The 18,508-nt window shown below is 40.3% G+C and overlaps 1 protein-coding gene across 7 annotated transcripts in view; it reads right to left on the reverse strand.

Annotated features, from left to right (window-relative positions):
• Eya1 (EYA transcriptional coactivator and phosphatase 1) overlaps nt 1-18,508 on the reverse strand; it is a 140,844-nt gene that overhangs the window by 41,443 nt on the left and 80,893 nt on the right. For all 7 annotated transcript variants that reach the window (XM_048420437.3, XM_087897241.1, XM_087897240.1 and 4 more), the window contains one exon: nt 1,145-1,234. In XM_048420437.3, the coding sequence (XP_048276394.1) occupies nt 1,145-1,234 (90 nt within the window). The remainder of the gene's footprint in view (nt 1-1,144; nt 1,235-18,508) is intronic.

Genomic DNA, 18,508 nt, shown 5'->3' on the forward strand with positions numbered 1-18,508 from the left:
GCAGCAAGTTTTGAAGATAAGTGTTGATGATGAAATTTCTATAAAGATAATTCTGATGTTGTCACTCAGAGAGAATGTCCCCATAAAAAAAATCGCAATTCCGTGTCGTTTCCTTGAGGAAAGCAAACACTAACAAATGCAAAAATAAAAATTGCACTTTACTTGTAAAACTAAAAATAACTATATCTCCGAGGAATGAGAAAAAAAAAATCAAGTGCACTTAAATCACTTCATTGCCCTGGAAGCTGCCGATTCGCCTGCGAGTTGTTTCATTGCAGATGAAAAGAAATCAAAATATGGGGCAGATGTTGAAGAAACCGCATCTACACTCTGTCACACGCTGGCATTTGTCAAGTGATTTGGGCTCCTCTATTAAATAAGGTGCATTTTGCTTGATTTTGAGAAGGGAAACATCAGGAAATATTTAAAGGCCAATTGCTGCCAATTAACTTTGATCAGTAAAAGTTCTATTTCAATCTTTGAGATTCTTCTCCTGTCTGAAATAACATACGTTTATAAAACCTTGCAAAGCAACAACTTGATGATTAATGCCTGTTGGCAGCCCTACCACAAGCTTGCTTAGCACTCAGAGTTAAATAAACAACGGTCCCTGTGAAGGAGGGGGACAGCGGATTCTAGTCATGTTTTGTCATAATGGAGATAGGTGAAAACAATGCCCGTCTTTGTTAAGAATCCAGCGAAGGTCGTGTCTGCCGCCGTCCCTTACAGTCAGCCAGTCTCCTTAGAGATGCTCCCCCAATAAAACCAGCTGCAGCTAAGGCATGAGAAGTCCTAGTGGCCCAGGTAGTAAAGGCCCCATGCAAACCGGCTCCAAACAATCAGATTGGACAGGAAAGCACCGGAAGAGGTGGGTAGGGACAACACAGGCAGCTGCACAATGACTTACAAAGCTTTTAAAAATCACACCTGATACTTAGGAATCTTGTCATCAAATTTTAATCATTCAGGATACAACTTTAAAATGTAACAAACACCACAAAAGGGAAACACATTGCCTTATCAGTACTTTGTCTCAGTATTCCAGTTACGTGTTTAAAAGAGCAATGTCCAATGATAATTTCAGAACCAATCCCGCATTTTCAGATATGTTCCACAAAGTATGTGTAAACCAATCAGAACTTACTTCGAGGTCGTTGAAAAATAGATGCGTGTCCGCCAAGTTGAAGATCATCTCTTCCATTCGTAGTCCAAGGGAAACTGAAGTAGGTGGGTCCTGAAAGGAGAATTTTACAGGTCAGGAACTGGTATGATCTTCAGGCTGTAAGACAGACAGCGTCTCATCTCAGGAAAGATGAGGATCACGTGCCACCCCGGGAGACCGGAAGTCAGCTGCCTGTAATGTCCGTCATTTAGTCCATGAGCAGTCTTCTGAGACCTCCTAGATGAAAGGTACTCCAGGTCTGTTCCTAAGCCTTGTAGCGAAGTAGCGCTCACCGCAAGTGTTACAAAAATAAGGTATAAGGTTCTCAGACACATGAAATAGAGGAAATTTATGTCATAATCTGTGAAGAGTGCCTGCGGTTACTGTCCAAATATCAGAAATCATAGTCTAGCTGAAGATCAGAAATCTTACTCTAGATGGTAAATCACTATCTTTTTGCATGTATTCAGACTGCCTGCCCGATTCTCTACTCAACAAAGGAAGTGGTGGCTGAACTGACTACTTGGACCCATGCTCCGTCTAGGGACTGATGCTGTGACATATCTAGGCCCCAGGAGTCAACGTCATGCAGATGGAAGCACTGAGCCAAGAAGATCCAGCAGCTTCTTCACAACGCCCAAGTCATGGCCAGTCAACCTGTTTTCTGCTGCCTCTGTCCTAATAACATCTACTCGTACTGATGAGCTTGGGGAGTGTGGGGATAGTTTATTCTTTATGATAATACTGCATTTTTAATATATGAAATCCAGGAACCAATAGGCTTTCTGGTTGCAATCATTTATGCTAAGAAGAAAAAAAAATCCCACTTACAAAGATGACCAGGAATATACGACTAATTTCTAAAGCTTTAATTGGTACCCACAGAACCACTTTATGTGCAGTAGCTTATAATACTATATAATACTATTTTATTATCACAATAAACCTTTGGAACAGGTTTGGAACAAATATAGAATCTACCTAACAGGAAAATTGTAAATAGGCAAATTATTCCACCTGGCAGCATTAATACACCCTGTACCTCATCAAAATCTTGAGTAAAGAACATTAAATTCAAAGAAAACAACATTCCCTTCAATCACTGCTGCTCAACATGGATGCCGTACACTTCCTGTATGGTTTTCTTATTCTATTGCAGATCTCAAGACTTGCTCACAACTTTGACCACTGCCCGTGAGTTCAGGAAAGCATGTCCGGGAGTATCCACCACAGGCCTCAGTAACCCCTGTTTTGGTAGGGTGTAACAAGTGTTGAAGAGGATCCCTAGACTGAGCAGCTGGGACCTACCTTTTCTCTCCTATAGAATAACAGGATAACAACAATAATAAAAATCTTGTCCCTTAGCTTGCCACCATGACATTGGTGTAGGAGGTCCTTCTGTCTTTGTGTTGTTTTCATTGGTTAATAAAGAAACTGCTTTGGGTCTGTTGATAGAGTAGAACTTAGGTAGCCAGGAAAGACAGAACTGAATGATTGGAGAAAGAAGCACAGAAACGAAGATATCCATGGATCTACCAGAGACAGACACTGGGAATTTAACCCGGTAAGTCACGGCCACGTAGCAATACACAGATTAATAGGAATGAGTTAAATTAAGATGTAAGAATTAGCCAATAAGAAACTAGAGCTAATGGGCCAAGCAGTGATTTAATTAATACAGTTTCTGTGTGGTTATTTTGGGGTTAAGCTAACTGGGAGGCCAGGATGAACAAGCAGCCCCTCTTTGCAACATCACACCAGGAAAACGGAGAGGTAGGAGGCAAATTCTGCACTCCTCTCAGGCCAATCAGCTGAGCAGGGAATGCAGCGCATATCCACCCACGCCACTAGCTCCACCCCAACACCACCTACTTACAGAAGGGAAGAAGACCTGCAAATAGGGAAGGATAGCATCCTTGGCCTCTCCACTGTTCAGCTATTGGACCGACAGTGGAAGAGAGTCAGAGACTGTACATCAAGAGTTGGAGAAATGAAACCAACTCCTACGCACTTCGTGTCAGTTCATCCAGGCTGGTTACCTTCCTTACCTTGTCGTGTTTAATACCTCCTAACAGTGAAGAAAGTTCTCACATTGTACAATAACTTAAACATAGTTTACAAACAAGTAAAACAAATAACTAACCCATTTTCTCTTAGTTTCAGAAGAAATTCTTCACAAGAATTCTGTCAGCAAATGTCCTGGAAGAAGGTAACTCTCAAACTTCCAGAACAAGATTGATCAACAAGGGCTCTTCAAACGGCTGTGTCTAAAACAGAACACCAGACTACAGTGCACAGGGGCCCTAGAGCACTGGCTCTCAATCTTCCTAATGCTGAGACCCTCTAATACAGTTCCTCATGCTATGGTGACTCCCAACCATAAAATTATTTTGTTGTTGCTTCATAACTGTAATTTTGCTTCTGTGATGAATTGTAATGTAAATATCTGGCCTGCAGGATATCTGATATACAACCACCGTGAAAGGGTCGTTTAACCCCATGGGGTCACGACCCACAGGTTGAGAACCATTGCTCTAGAGGCTTCACGCCAATGAAAACACCCTGACTTGTTGTAGAACCCTGCCAGCAAGTCTTTTCATGTGGCAAGGGTAGAGACTTACCACATCTATTTAATTGCCCACCGTGAAATACATGTACCACAATACTGCTGCTGTAAAAAGCCCTATTTCTTCTTAATATGCTTACTTATTTACATGGGCATCAAAAGAATCACTCTATTGTTTGCTAATATATAGTGTGCTTTAACTTGTCTTCATAAATTACAGAAACAGCTTGCTGGTTGCTATTATCGTTCTTTTATGGTTTTTATACCTGCCACTTAATGATGCTGTTTCAGAAACATTTCCTACAGCAAAAACACACTCTGGCAGTGAGCAAAGAGGGGGAGAAGTTTAGACTAGGAAGGAGGTTTGTGGAAAGTAGCATTCGTGGACATGTTTTAAGCAGAATCACACTCCCCCCCCATACACACATTTAGACCTCTCCAACTGCAAAAATACAAAAAAATGAAATACAGGTTTGGCAGCATACATTTCTTGTTATCTGGAGCATCCTCTGATATCTTCCATGTTCATTTAACAGTTTGCAAAGCAGAACCTTAGGAGGTTCCTCCTCCCTGACATCCATAAGTGCTAGATTTATGCACAGAAGCTGCCCTGTCAAGTACAGAGACACCTCGTACTAGCGGCTTTGCCCAAGAGAGATTAGCAAAAGGGCGGGCAGACAGCTTGCATGGGTTTGCCTACACAATTTGAGTAGCCAGAATTATAACACATTTTATTTTCCTATCACACTAAATGTTATTTTAATACCATTATATTTTCAAACATGCCTGATGTAAATAAAATGTGAGACATTTAATAAGTTAGTCTTGGCTCGATGACTTATTTTGGAAAATTCAGAAGGAGAAACAAAACAAACAAACTGTCCACATTCTTGGACCAAAAGTGAGACATGGAAATCACCATGCCTTTGGCTTAATTTCACGTTTCTTGAAATATGTCTATTCTTGCAATAACAGATTCCAGGGTTGCAGTTATGAAAAATTTAGTAATATCTCATTTTAAGGAAAACTTCTTACAAATGTTTCCATCTCTCCACGTGGCCATCTGGGGCATTCGCTGCTGTTGTCTACTCTCTGCTCAGTGTGTCTAAAGCACTGCTTTCCTTCACACCACTTGTGAGAGAGTTAGAGCTCTTCCCTCTTTTCAAAGTAATATCTCATTCTAAGAAAAATTAATTACTGAATGTTTCCATGGCCTCATTTGACCAACATGGGCACTCACCACTGGCTACTCTCTTGACATTTCTCCTCTTCTGATGTTAAAGACACCATCAACCTTTCTGGGCATCCTCTTAGAACCTGATCATCCATCATTTGGTACTTATCCTTGGGACTCTGGTCTCATCTATTCTACAGTCAATTTAGGTCACTGTGAGACCCAAAGACCTTCTTGGCCCCAACCATCTCAGATTTGAGATCTTGACTATAGGATCAAAAATCTATCAGCTATTGTTTACTTCCCCTGGGATGACCATAAAGCATCTGAAACTAAACATATGTCAAGTTCATCATATTCTCCCAAACCTGATGCATCCCTCTTATGCAAGAGTGGCACCCTACTGTCCTCAAATTGTGGCATTTTGGTAAACAGCCTCTCCATCCCTACAACAAGCCAAACACAGCATCCTGACACCTCATCCTTGTCTTTCCATCTTTCTTCCCCCTTTCTACTCCTTTGCTTTGTGGTTTTCCTCTTGCCATAGATGTTTTCAGCTGTGTCTATTGCTGGGGTCAATCTCCTAAGTCACTCTTCTCCCACTTCTTTTACCAAATATCCGAACATTATATTCAAAACAAAAGATCAATACATGTCTCATTTTTATTTTCTTCTTCAATGTGTGCTCTGTTTGTGGCTTCTCTCACAAAACACTTCCTTCAGAAGATAACTAGAGAGAGGATTAACACCTACTGTATTCTGGTTAAATATTTGCTATAATGGATATAGTTAATCTTTACTGTAAATATAAAGTAAATATATCAATTCAAATACTATAAATTCAAATACACAAAAGCATATTAATTTGAATGTACTATGTGTTTAGATATATCTAATTATCTCATAATAGTAACGCAAGTGGACTTGCTGAACATTTTGATCATATGACAGAGGCAAAGAATCTGCCTGCCATCAAGGATCTGTCCCCAGAGTTCTCACACATTATTATATTTTGTATTTTGACTAGCCTCTGTGCTCACGACTATCCTGAACATGTCCCCCAGGCTTGATTCAGCATCCCTATTTGTTTTCCCCCCGTTTGGCTCTGCAGTAATATGGGAGTCAAACCATTTTATTTGCCAATTAAATTTGGAAATACAAGTGAAGTTCTAGACCACTATCTGCCAAAATGTAAGCAACTGAGGCCACTCCTACTACCACTGTTATTTCTACCACTAATATTAATAGCCAGAGCTGTGTGGTAGTCCAACCCTGGACACCAGGCCCTGGCTACAAGAGATACATCAATATTTTACATTCAATCTGAATGTGAAGTCCAGGTTTTTTAGAAGTAATAGCTGTCCTAGGAAAGTCATCCTCTAAATTTCACTAGATATAAGAAATAATGTCTATAGTTTGGATCTTGAGAGCTCTTTAAGGTCCTATAACATCTTGATCCATAGTGATCGTATGGTGGAAGAGAGATGGTAGAACCTTTGTGAGGTTGATCTTACTCGGAGGTCTTCAAGTCATGTTGGCCATGTACTCAAAGTAGATAGTATGATCCTTTCTTTAGTTTCTCAACCATATAAAGACTGGCTTAGCTTTATCAAATTTTCCTGCCATGATGCATTGCCCTATCCAAAACAACCATGCTAATCATTCTTGGGTAACTGCTTCCAAAACCACAAGCCTTGTTACCGTGATCGAAAACTGAGAAACATGGTCACCCACCAGTGCTAATGTTAATGTTTAGCGAATCATGAGTTCAATTTCATTGTAGTTATTATACCAAGGCACTTTCTACAAATTTTCTACACAACTTTTCAATTTTTCTGAGACTATGATGTTTTTAAGAGCCTACTCAACAGAATGCTGGTTTTGGTGGAAGCTAAACTGAGAACATTTTGCATAACTACTCTTAGGTAAAACTGCCGTGGGTTCTCCCGAAATATGCCAGGCAAACTTGAGGGCATTCCAGTGTTTTTTTTTAATCAGCATAAAGATGACATAATTCCAGGATTTTGGCAATGGTGTTCAATACCCTGAAGATCTAAGAACTTTGGGGGAAAAGTTGTGCCAATGAAATCTAGAAGAATTCATCAAAAAAAAAAACAAAAACAAGAAGTATATACATACATGTTGATACAAGTCTAAAAACAGTTCTTGAAAGAGATTAAGAGATGGTAATATTAGGTAATAGAGAGTGGCGGTGGGCAAAAGGATACATGGGAAGCAAAAGGGGAAAAGTATTTGGGGGTGGGTGCTATGGAAGGAGCAGGGGTAATGAGGGGATGTAGTGGGAAGGTAATCACAACACATTTGCTTGAAAATATCACAAGAATATCTAACTCAGCATATGCTGACTTAGAAAAATCAATTTTAGAAGAAAGTAACAACAATGAAAAGTTTGCTTGCATAGCCAAGTAGCATGGTTCTTCTGTAGTAGTTTTATATAACTCTTAGTTGACTCCACTTCTCCCTAGGCTCATTAACAAATGGCTGGTAGTGGCATATGACTACAACAATACTTACTGAGGGACTTTCAATGTAGAAATCTTAAAAATTTTTGAACAGTTTCAAAACAATTCTTTCTTTGTAGATTGTTAGTAATGCATGATTCTAGAAGTCCTATTGGTGGTAGGATCAAAATATAAGTCTGTAGAGTCTCTTTAAGAATTCCAACATAATCTGGGTGGTGGCGGCACACGCCTTTATTCTCAGCACTTGGGAGGCAGAGGCAGGCGGATCTCTGTGAGTTTGAGGCCAGCCTGGTCTACAAAAGCAAGTTCCAGGACAAGTTCCAAAGCTTCAGAGAAACCTTGTCTCGAAAAACTAATAATAACAACAACAACAACAACAACAAAATGAATAGCAACATAATACCAAAATATGCACAAAAATAACGAGAGTAAGAAATGGAATCTTCTAGAGTCACCCCATGGCATTTGTATCAAGAATCTACTGTCCTGATAATCAATAGAAAGCACATGCGATTTGGATTGGGCCACTTCATCAAAGAGTAAGAGTTACAGCCGGGCGGTGGTGGCACACACCTTTAATCCCAGCACTCGGGAGGCAGAGGCAGGCGGATCTCTGTGAGTTCGAGGCCAGCCTGGTCTACAAGAGTTAGTTCCAGGACAGGCACCAAAAACTACAGAGAAACCCTGTCTCAAAAATCAAAAAAAAAAAAAGAGTAAGAGTTTAACATCTTTGGACAATTATTCAAAAACACAAAGCATATGTATCCACCCCACAAACAGCAATTCTAGTTGCTGCAGCCAACTGAGCACAGATAAGGTTATCCCATTCCCCAACTCTCCCAGAAACATTAATGATCTCCCCTAGTGTGAACAGTCTCTTCATGATAAGGATTAGCATATAAATGCACTTATATCTTTGTTGGACACTTGGTCTCATATTGAGACTTGTAAAGAAACTACCTCCAGAGAAATGCCTGGGGTCAGGCTCAGCTTCTATAGATCATGGATTAGAACTTCCTGAGGATATACCAGGTATCAAGCATACTTAAAGATTAGGCACAATTGCTAGTAAATTATTATCATTGGAAAGACATAAAGTAATATGGCACCTATGAGTCCATAAGAGTGGCCAGTTATTATATGGGGCTATTAAAAGTCAAGTAGTGGTGGCTCATGCCTCCCAGCACTCGGGAGGCAGAAGCAAGCAGAACTCTGTGAGTTTGAAGGCAGCCTGGTCTACAAGATCTAGTTCCAGGATAGGCTCCAATGCTACAGAGAAACCCTGTCTTGAAGAGAGAGAGAGAGAGAGAGAGAGATAACATCCTATAATGGACTGATGTACTGTTGGGAGAGATTGTCCAAACCAAAAATTGACCTCAACACAACAACCAGACATGTGCATTTTTTTTTTCCGAAAGAGATAAACCCAAACCAATGGGACTGAAATCCTAAAGAAAGAAGAAAGAAACAAAATGAAAGAAGGGAGGAGGGAGGGAGTGAGGGAAGGGGAAAGAGGATAGGAAAAATGCAATAAGTCAAATCTGACTAAGCTTCTAGTTCTAGCTAGCAGTTTGTAGAAATGCATGGGGTGAGGAACATATCCCACAGAAATGCAATCAAGAAATCATAAGCTTAGAAGACAGCTGATCGGGTTACTTCAACAGAAGCAATCATGATTTTAGAAAGAAAAAAATTTAAAAAAGGATTTAATAAGAACACACAGATTGCAAAACAAGAGGAACTGAATAAACTGTAGAAATAAATAAATAAAAACATTGAACAAAGACTGTCCAAACTAAGGGCGGAAGAGAATGACCAGAACCTAGTGGTAACACACCTCATGTTCATAACTGATACTACACTCAATGGTTAATGTCTAGGAACACTCTAGGATCAACATGAAGCCAAGGACACCGTATTGACCACACCCATGTAACACAGTAGTGGAAGGCCTGGGCAGAGTGATTCAACAAGGGCAAATGACAAACACCAAAACTGTAAAGAAAGAAGTACAAAGACCTGTTTTCAGTGACTTGGTTAAATAGGCAGAATAGCCCAAGCTGCCTGAAAAACGCAATAAATAGTAAAAGTCAGTATAGTTTCAAGATTCACAACTTACAGGAAAATCAGCCATGTTTCTAACACTAACAATCAATGTGGGACAGAAGTTAAGAAAACAATTTCATTTACAGTGACTACTATAAAAGTAAGCAAGTAGCTATGAAGAAACCAAGAGAAAAAACACTCAACACTTGTAGAGCATAAACTGAAAATTATTAATATTAAGAAAAAATTAAGTAAAAATAAAGAAATACATAGAAAGATATCCCATGTTCATAGATATAAGATCAATATCAAGATGTTACTGTAAAGTGAGTGTACTTCCTATCAATAATTATTTTTGTAGAAATAAAAAACAAACTACCCTTAAATGTACAAGGACCCTTAAGGAAAGGAACTCAAGTAGTCAAAAAAAAAAATCTTAAAAATAAGAACAAAGTTAGGAACCTTACACTTTTAAATTTTAAAATTTACTGTAAAGCCACAGTAAAGAAAGCAATGTATTTTCTAAGTAAGTAGAATTTAATACTGGCAGAATAGAAAAGACCAGAAATAAATACCTGCATATATAGTGAACTTACTTGTGACAGGGGTGTTAAGTCCATTCGGTAATCTTTTCTATGCATGGATAGTCACGTGCAAAAGAACACAGGTGGGTCTTGACCTTAACACACACACAGTCTCTAACTCAAAATAAATCAAAGACCTAAACATAAGAGCTAAATTCTAAGTCATTCAGAAGAAAGTCTTAGAGTTGCTGAATATGGCAATGATTTCTTAATGTGAGATCAAACAGGCAACAGAAGAAAACAGACAGAGTTGGCATTCTTAAAATTAAAACCTTCTATGCATCCAATGGCACCATCAACTGAATTGAAAAGGCAATCCATGAAATGAGAGAAAGAAACATAGAATTCTTATACCTGGTAACAGGTTAATACCCACGATGTCTAGAAAAATGCCTTTAATTCTAAGAACTGCAACATCCAGAATGTCGGACACTATTGATTTTCCTTTGGTTTGAAAAGACTTTTAAAAATGTGTAATTGCATCTAAAACATTTTACAAAGACTTAAAAAGCCCACATGAAAAACAGCATGCTCAGACGTGAGTACCCTATACCCAGAAGGTAGAGGCTTAGAACAACCCGGGAGCTAAGTCTGCTCTGCCTGTGACATCCCTACAGTGTGCTTCCCTGAAAACAGAGGAATGTCTAGGTCTGAACTCAAGCCGCATCTCCTTCATCTCACTCATTTGTGATGCTGGTATCACGCTGCAAGGCTACCAGAGGCAGAGGATAAATATTAGTGTCTTAGGAATCACAGTAACACTAGAGAGCTATGCTAGGACCTCTGGCATTTAGTGGGTTGTTTGTTTGTTTGTTTTTTTATGCAAAGATTCCAAAGATTCTGAGTGTTTCCCCAGTGTGCCAATACCAGAGCCATCATTTGCCCTCCAGTACTAGGGATTTATCACTGAGCAAACATTTGCAGCTTCTAGGAAGAGCTTTTCACGACTAACACAGGGACACAGGATGCATGCCTTTCGCCATTGTTAGTCCTGCGGATTCCGTGCAGCCCCTCTTAGTGATGCAGGCGACACTGCTTCCATCTCGCACCACTGACAGACTGTTAAAGCTTTACCCATCCCTCAGCAACCTCTCTAAGAAGCTCCTTGAGGGCAAAAAACTGTGGCTATGTGCCTCTAACTGCACAGGCCAGTAGCTCAGACTAGGTTTGTTTAAAATGGTGGCATGGGGAGGTGTGTGTGCTGGATACCAGAGTGGCTATAGCCCTGAAGATTCTGTCTATGTCCCTGAGCAAGCCACGTCTACGCAGTACAATTTTCTGATATACCTCATGGATGTTTTACTGATTACTAACCATACTCAAGCTACTCTATGATATAGGGCTAAATATTGAGTACAGCCACTATTTCTAGCCAGACAAATTCTTTCGCTGGAGTCTTAAAGTTTAGGTAGTTTCAATAGGAGATTAGCAATGAATAGCACACAGTAATGAAACCTCAAATACTCCTGGAGTTCTGGGGTAGAGTTAGGTTCGTGGTTCCTTGGACTTGCTTGACTCCAATGACTAAGTCTGAGTCCCTGCTTCTATCCTTATAGTTTTGCCCATTTTTATGATCGTGGCTGTAGTTATGTCTTTACTGAAATTCCAGTGTTTGCACATAGTATTTGTACTTAACTATCATGTCAATAAGCACTCTTTGAAGATGCTAGCTCCTCATCCCCCGTTATCTTGACTTCATCAGCAAGTTACACTGTTTTACGTCACGGCCATACGATTAGCTTTCACACACCAAGGCAAAGAGCTGGCGGCAGGAGTTCTCTAATCGTGCTGACTGAACAGCTGAGCCATGATGTCACAGAGGGTGCTTGGTCACTCTAGATGGAGCACAGCTTGGTGACATGATCAGAAAGCAGATGTCAGGGCTTTTTAGAGAAACCACAGAGCAGCCACACACTTTGTCTGACTGACAGTCTTGCACGAGGAAACCTACTTCTACCAATTGAACAGCTTCATTTCCAAGACCTTGAGTTCTCTCCAGAGCCAACTGGACCCTCCTGCCAGATCACAGTTCACCCAGCACACTGTAGGGCAATCAGAACACCTCTGGAGAGCCCACTCCCTTCCTGGCTCTCTTTTCCACTAGTCTGATTACTTTGGGTGCTCACTGCTGGAGCTGTCTACCTGCCCAGCACAGGGAAAGCACATTCACCAGGCACAGTGCAGTAAATAACCCACAAAACCATGTCCTTTCTGCTGCTGGAGACAAGAAAGCTGCACACTGAACACAGCGGTCACAAACAGCCAAGGCAAAAAGAATGTAATGCTCCTCACCAGTCAGCTTCAGGCGACATGACACTCCATTTTCAGTGGTAAACACAAACCCCCACCAAACTGAGTCTGTTTCAGAAAATTATTATTCATTTTCTCAAAAAAAAAAAATCAACTCTTGGCTCAGTGCTTGCTGCCCCTCGAGACTCAACCAAAGACAGAAACTTGAAGGAAACTCTGTTTTGCTTTTTGGCTTTTACAGATGAGATCCTAAAGTTTCTGTGGATGGAAGCAAAATACCTTTTCTCCTTTGTTTACAAAGCTTAAATTTAGATATTTCTCTGGCAAACAATCTTTATATGGAACTGCATTTTAAAAGAAACACTCCAAGATTTTTTAGGATTGATTTAATAAATAAAGCCAACTATCTCAGTAGATTCATCCAAAACTCATTTTTAGTTTGTTTTTTAATTTGCTATTTATTCATCGTAGGTTAAAAAGAGCTTTTCTAAGACAGTTGAACTCCTGCAGAGACTCCAAGCGGGTCCTCTGGACATGTGCTCATATCTTGAATTCATGCAAGTGAGTCTTAGGCTATTAAACACTATCTGTACTGGCTTTATGTGGGCAGCAAAGCTGTGTAGGCAGCAATTACTGATGGGCCCAGTGAGGCATGAGGCAAACAATGCGAGCGGGTTTATGAGGATTTATTGCTCAATGTGAAAATCTTGCTAAGTATGTTCAAATCAAGCTCAGATCTTTGGGGAATATCAATCAAATGAAAGAGAAAAATTTGTTTAAGCCCCTTAAACAATCCCTTATTTAGAATGCTTATATTACATCCACAAACAGGGCCTGGCTGTCATTTAAAAATTCTCTCTATTCAGGCGCTTTTGTTTTGGAAGAAAAAGAGGCTGAAGAACAGGAATGGGCACTTTCCTTCAGAAGCAGTTTGTTTTAAGGCTCCATGCGAGTTGTTCAGGGGGCAGAGATTGGGGATAAGCTTTGCAAATTGCTCACTTATCTGAGAAGAGAGAGGGATGTTGTGAAATGCTATTTCACTTACAAAACACTATAAAAGTGTTATTCAAGTCGGATGTGCTATTTCTAAGACTCAAGTCCCCACTGAAGTCTCTCTTTCTACCTGAGAGGTACCCAGGGAGTGATGGCTTTTTCTGGAGTAGGAAGACCCTCTCATCAGGCAGCTAGGGTGAACGGCTATGTTGGGAGTGTTGGATGTAGTTCTGTCGTCCATTAGGAAATAATCCATGAGAGGTTGTACACTTTTGAAAATCAAATCATGGTTGAAATATTGCTTGATTGAGTTGAACACAGAAGATCTAACCCCATGGTGTTGCTAATCAGGTCGTTTTCCTGATTTTAGCTGGCCCCAGTCTGTGTTCATTTTCTCCTTACTTAAAATATGTCCTTTCAGCATCATGGAAATAATACCCTACTAGAGAATTAAGAGAAAGACCTTCACCTTTGCAAAGATTAATTTCAGTTGTGGAGAAAATCTACTGAATCCCAAACATGGGAAAATTGCCAAGACATGGTATAAAGAGGAAGGGAAAAGAAGAACACTGGTGTGAACCTAGCCAATTGGCCTCCATAGTCAGGCCCACGAGATGCCAAGGGCAAGACTCACCACTAAATCCAATCAAAGGACCTATCAAGATCTCATTTGTGAACACTCTTCTATCTAATTCTCCTTTCTAGTGTTACAGCCACTAAACAGCCACTGTTTAGATCTTAATTCCTTCCTACCCTAAGCAGGTGCACAATGATTTTTTTTTGCATTAATCTCAGTTGTACATTTTCATCGTATCAGTACAGTGTGCAATATTGCTCATGGTATCTCTGTGCTCATAGTGTAAGATCCTGGCACTAAATTATACTCACAGCTCATCTTTGATGGCAACGGGCCAATTTAAAGACTTATATTCCTGGTATTGCCTGGTAATAGATGTACTTCCCTAGATGGGTAATTTTCCCCTGCCAAATTTCTTCATTGATAAATGAAGAAAGCAACTGGATAAGAAATATGAAAGAAGCTGGATGAAGTTGTACCAGTTTCATGATCATATCGACATATTTTCTGCTGTTCACTTTGCCCAGGGCTGATTCTCCATGATTTATAGGTGTACTTTCTTTTCTCTATATACTTTTGCTGTTCTAATAAAATATATAAGTCCATCCATCCCATCCACTGGACCCCTAAAAAAGAAATAAGATCTCAGACATGAGGTGCCCATTAGTACATTTCTGGAAGTTTTGCATTGCTCTTCAGCGATCTCCAGGATCGCTTTCTTATTTCAGATGGGATGGTTAAGGGGGCAGAGTGACTGAGATCCAAGGTGTTGGATCCAAGGTGTTTTGATCCAAGGTGTTTTGAAAAGCTTCAGGGAAAGGGAGGTGGCTGGTGCTGGCAGAAGTGGACAATGGTGGGGAAGTTGTAGGACTTCTGCTCACTAGTTGCCTTCCATTTCACAGTATTTAACAATAAAAGCAAGGCTATATATACTGATGATGCCAGCCAGTTCGTGAGTCCCTGTCTACATTAGTTTTGCCTATAGTTCTGAGTTCCGAGGAAATTGCTGGTAGATAAAGGGAAAGAGAGTGGTTTCAGGACAAGGCTGAAGACAATGGAAGAGGAGGCTCATTCAGCTGGGCATGTCTTCAATGTTCAAGGAAGTGATGTTTTTCATTCATGTATGTTGAGGTTTTTATATTCTATGTCACCACACAGCATCCAGAGGTTGTATTTGGAACCAGGCGATATCTTCTCATTTTAACCCAATTTCCCATTAACGCACAAATAAAAAAATAAAAGCAAAACATCTTCCTATGAGGTATTCATCTCCTTCCAGCTCCCCAGATAGAGAGCTGGTGCTCTCTGCTAGTGGGACTAGAGTCCCCATGGGATGTGGAAATGATTTTTAGGCTTACTCATTGGTCAGAGTTAAGAATTACCATTGCGACTGCTACCCAGTCACTAAGCGCATGGTCTTTTTCCTTCTGTGTGCAGTGAGAGCCATCACGGCAGAGCTGAGGCCGCTCTAGCCCTGTCTACAGTGTGTCACTCACACAGCTCCTCTTTACCTCCCTGTTGACTGATTGCTGACGACCACAATCCCAGAAATCTCTATACACTGAACTCTGCATCCCAACCCTTAAACAAAGCCCGGAATATACACTCAACAGTGTGCTAACTAAGATATATCACAGAGCTGGGATGGGACACAGTTGCTAGGATTCTTGATAAGAATATTGGAGGCCATGGGTTGGGTCTCCATCATTGCCCAAAACCGGTTCTCACAACTCAGAAGGGGGAGGCAGACGGTTCAGAGGTTTAAGGTCATCTTCAATGACACAGTGAGTATGAGGCCAGCCTGGGCAACATAAGACCATGGTTCAGAGACAAGGATTGAATTGTGTCTGTGCCATTACATAGTAAGCCTATTTGTTAAATGACATTGCATCTTCTCTAATGAATTTGCTAGCCTGACCATCCCCGGGACCCCAAATTCATATAGCTGGTGCTCACATGGTTTGATTGCACTGTCAGCCACAGTGCTGCCATGATCCCCGTACCCCAAAGGCATAATGAAGAGGAATCAGTCCCAAGTTCAGATCAGAGGGTAAAGTGGGGGCCACTTTTCTCTTTAGGGGCAGAAAATAAATATTTTAGGATTATATCACCTCTGACACATTTTAAAGTTTTTAATTTTAAAAATAATATTTTACAAAAATGAAATAAGCCTCTTGACTTAAAGAGTTTTCAAAGTAGAATATATTTGACCTACAGAGTAGGGTCTGAAAGGCTCTGATCTAGATGTTGAAAACCTGTGAGACACGGTAATTGCATGAAATTCAGATTGTGAATGAACAGGTCTGGCTTCCTTGGAGCATGGCCATGGTTGTTTCTATACCATCCCTGGCAGTATCAGGGCAGAGTACAGTAGTTATGACATGGTCATGGCTCTGCTCTAACTCCAAAGTAGAGATAACACTTGTCAGTAACCAGACCCTCTTGGGAGTTTAGCATTGTCTCCTCAAACTGGTCAACGAAGCTATTTTGTTTTTTCTGACAGTTAAGCCAAAGGGTTTGCTGCTATTGTTGTAGTTGCTGTATTGTTTTTTGACAATAAAATCTCATTTACATTCAAATATATGTACTTATTAAATAACTTAAGCCAGATACAATATTCTGTTTTAAATATTTCTGTGTATGATCCCAAAATCCTATCAATTCCTAATCTATAAATTATCCCTGGTAACAAGCACTGAGAGGTGGGAGCAAGAAGATCAAGGTGTTCAAGGTACCCCCTTGGATTCATAGTGTCAGGTCAACCAGGGTACATAAGACTCTATTGCAAACAACAACAATGAAATTAAGCTAACAAACACACAAACAAGAAAAGCAAGCAAAACAGCCTCATAGCCTAGGAAGGGAGCTTCATGATCATTGTTGAACTCAATGAGTATCAGACAGTTCAAAGTTTGAACAGGGCTCAGAGTTAAACCCGCTAAGTTTTCTGCCATCTTCTCCTACGTTAATTGTTTATGCTTTGTTGTTGTTTTTTTTTTCATTAAGCAATGAATGAGTTGTAATAATACTCTTCATATCCACATGAGTCAAAATTCCAGGATAGAGGGCTACTAAGTAACAAGGAAAAGGAAGCATAGAAGGGATCAGGCACTTGGGTAAAGATACTTCCAGAAATTTTTCATGAGCAAGGACCCTGCTTGAGTCATTGACATAACAGTAAGTTGAATATTGTTAAGTTTGGGGTTTATAATTCAATACTGAAAATTGAATTACATTGTCTGTTTTAAGGAGAACATTCTATGGGGGAAAAGATCTCATTTTTCTTTAGTGAAATCCAGGAATTTGGATATAGTTTGGAAACAGATTTTTAAAATGCATTAAACAAAGGCAGCTATAATAAAGATTACTAGAAACACCCTAATGACGCTAACACCCGCAGACTCTACATCCTGCTATAATGTTCTTTCTTTCCTCAGCCTTAGCTAGGTTTTTTTTTTTTGGCCCACCACCTTTGTTACAAAACAGCACTTCCGTATAATACCCAGAATGCCTTCTTCCCACAGCTAGAATTACACAGAAGGTGGGATATTCTCAGTCCTTTGGAGGGGATTATATATTGCTATAACATGCCCTAATTTTGCAGTATATCTACCAGATCCTGTATCCCCTTACTAAATGACTCGCTCATTGAGTTGCCTAAGCTACTGTGACTAAGCTACTTCTCAAGTATCTGGTTGCCATAGAGACAGGACAGCTACCACATTGTCAGGCATTCATTTCTTTCTATGCCTGTAGAGGAAGGCGGAGCCACATACTTCCCTGACAATGGTCAAGAACATAAGTAAATCTGCGCTCTAAAAAGAGGCATATTGCCACTAAGCTACCTTCAGACTCTGGGGAACAAAAAGGGAGAAAGACATTTCAGGCTGCTTGGTTATCCTCGTTGTTTGGAAGAATTCTGAATAAGCCTCATAGTTTTTTCAAGGATTGATTATCTAATGTGAGAACAACTTTGACCCAATTCTAATGCCCCCTAATACGGGTACTATGAAGTAAGTTCTCTTACACAGCTCTGGTTGCTTCTCAAGAGCCTTAGCAGTATCTCTGTCTCCAGGCTAGGACAGCAGGCTGGTCCTAGCATCTAGCACAAAGAAGATGCTGTAAAAATGATCGGGAGGAAATCAGACAAGGGTCTGGGGTCTGAGGTACTTCTGGTCCTAAGCTTTGCAATGTTTATGTTAAAGATGGTACCCCAGTTCTGCCCTGTTCTCCCAGAACACTGGCTTTCTCTGCCAGTTGCCTTCTTCTAAGTTGGTCCTGTTGGTGGCTCTGAGAATAGTGGTCAGTTTCTCCGGCATCAGTGTGGCCCTTAGTGGCAACTTCTAAAGGCTTGTGCTTTGATGTGTGGTTTCCAAATGCTGCCCATGGGAACAGCTGCTTACCCCAACCCTTCTCCATGGGTTCCAGAAACCACCAGCTTTCTTCGTTAGGAGTAAAGTATCGGAGCATCCTATGGCTCAGTTCAGATGATCGTCAAGGCCCTACTAACTACTTGGAGGTTATAATTAGCTTTTATGTAGTAGAATTTTTTTTAAAACTAGAGACTGATATAATCATAATACTAATACAAAAATAAACACCACCAACAATAACGCTGCTAGAATTTACTGAATCCTTCCCATGTGTTCACTGCCTAGTAGAGGCTTTAAAAA

This window comes from Myodes glareolus, chromosome 16, assembly GCF_982192425.1.
Source record: "Myodes glareolus chromosome 16, mMyoGla1.1, whole genome shotgun sequence".
In the NCBI taxonomy this organism is placed as follows: Eukaryota; Metazoa; Chordata; class Mammalia; order Rodentia; family Cricetidae; genus Myodes; species Myodes glareolus.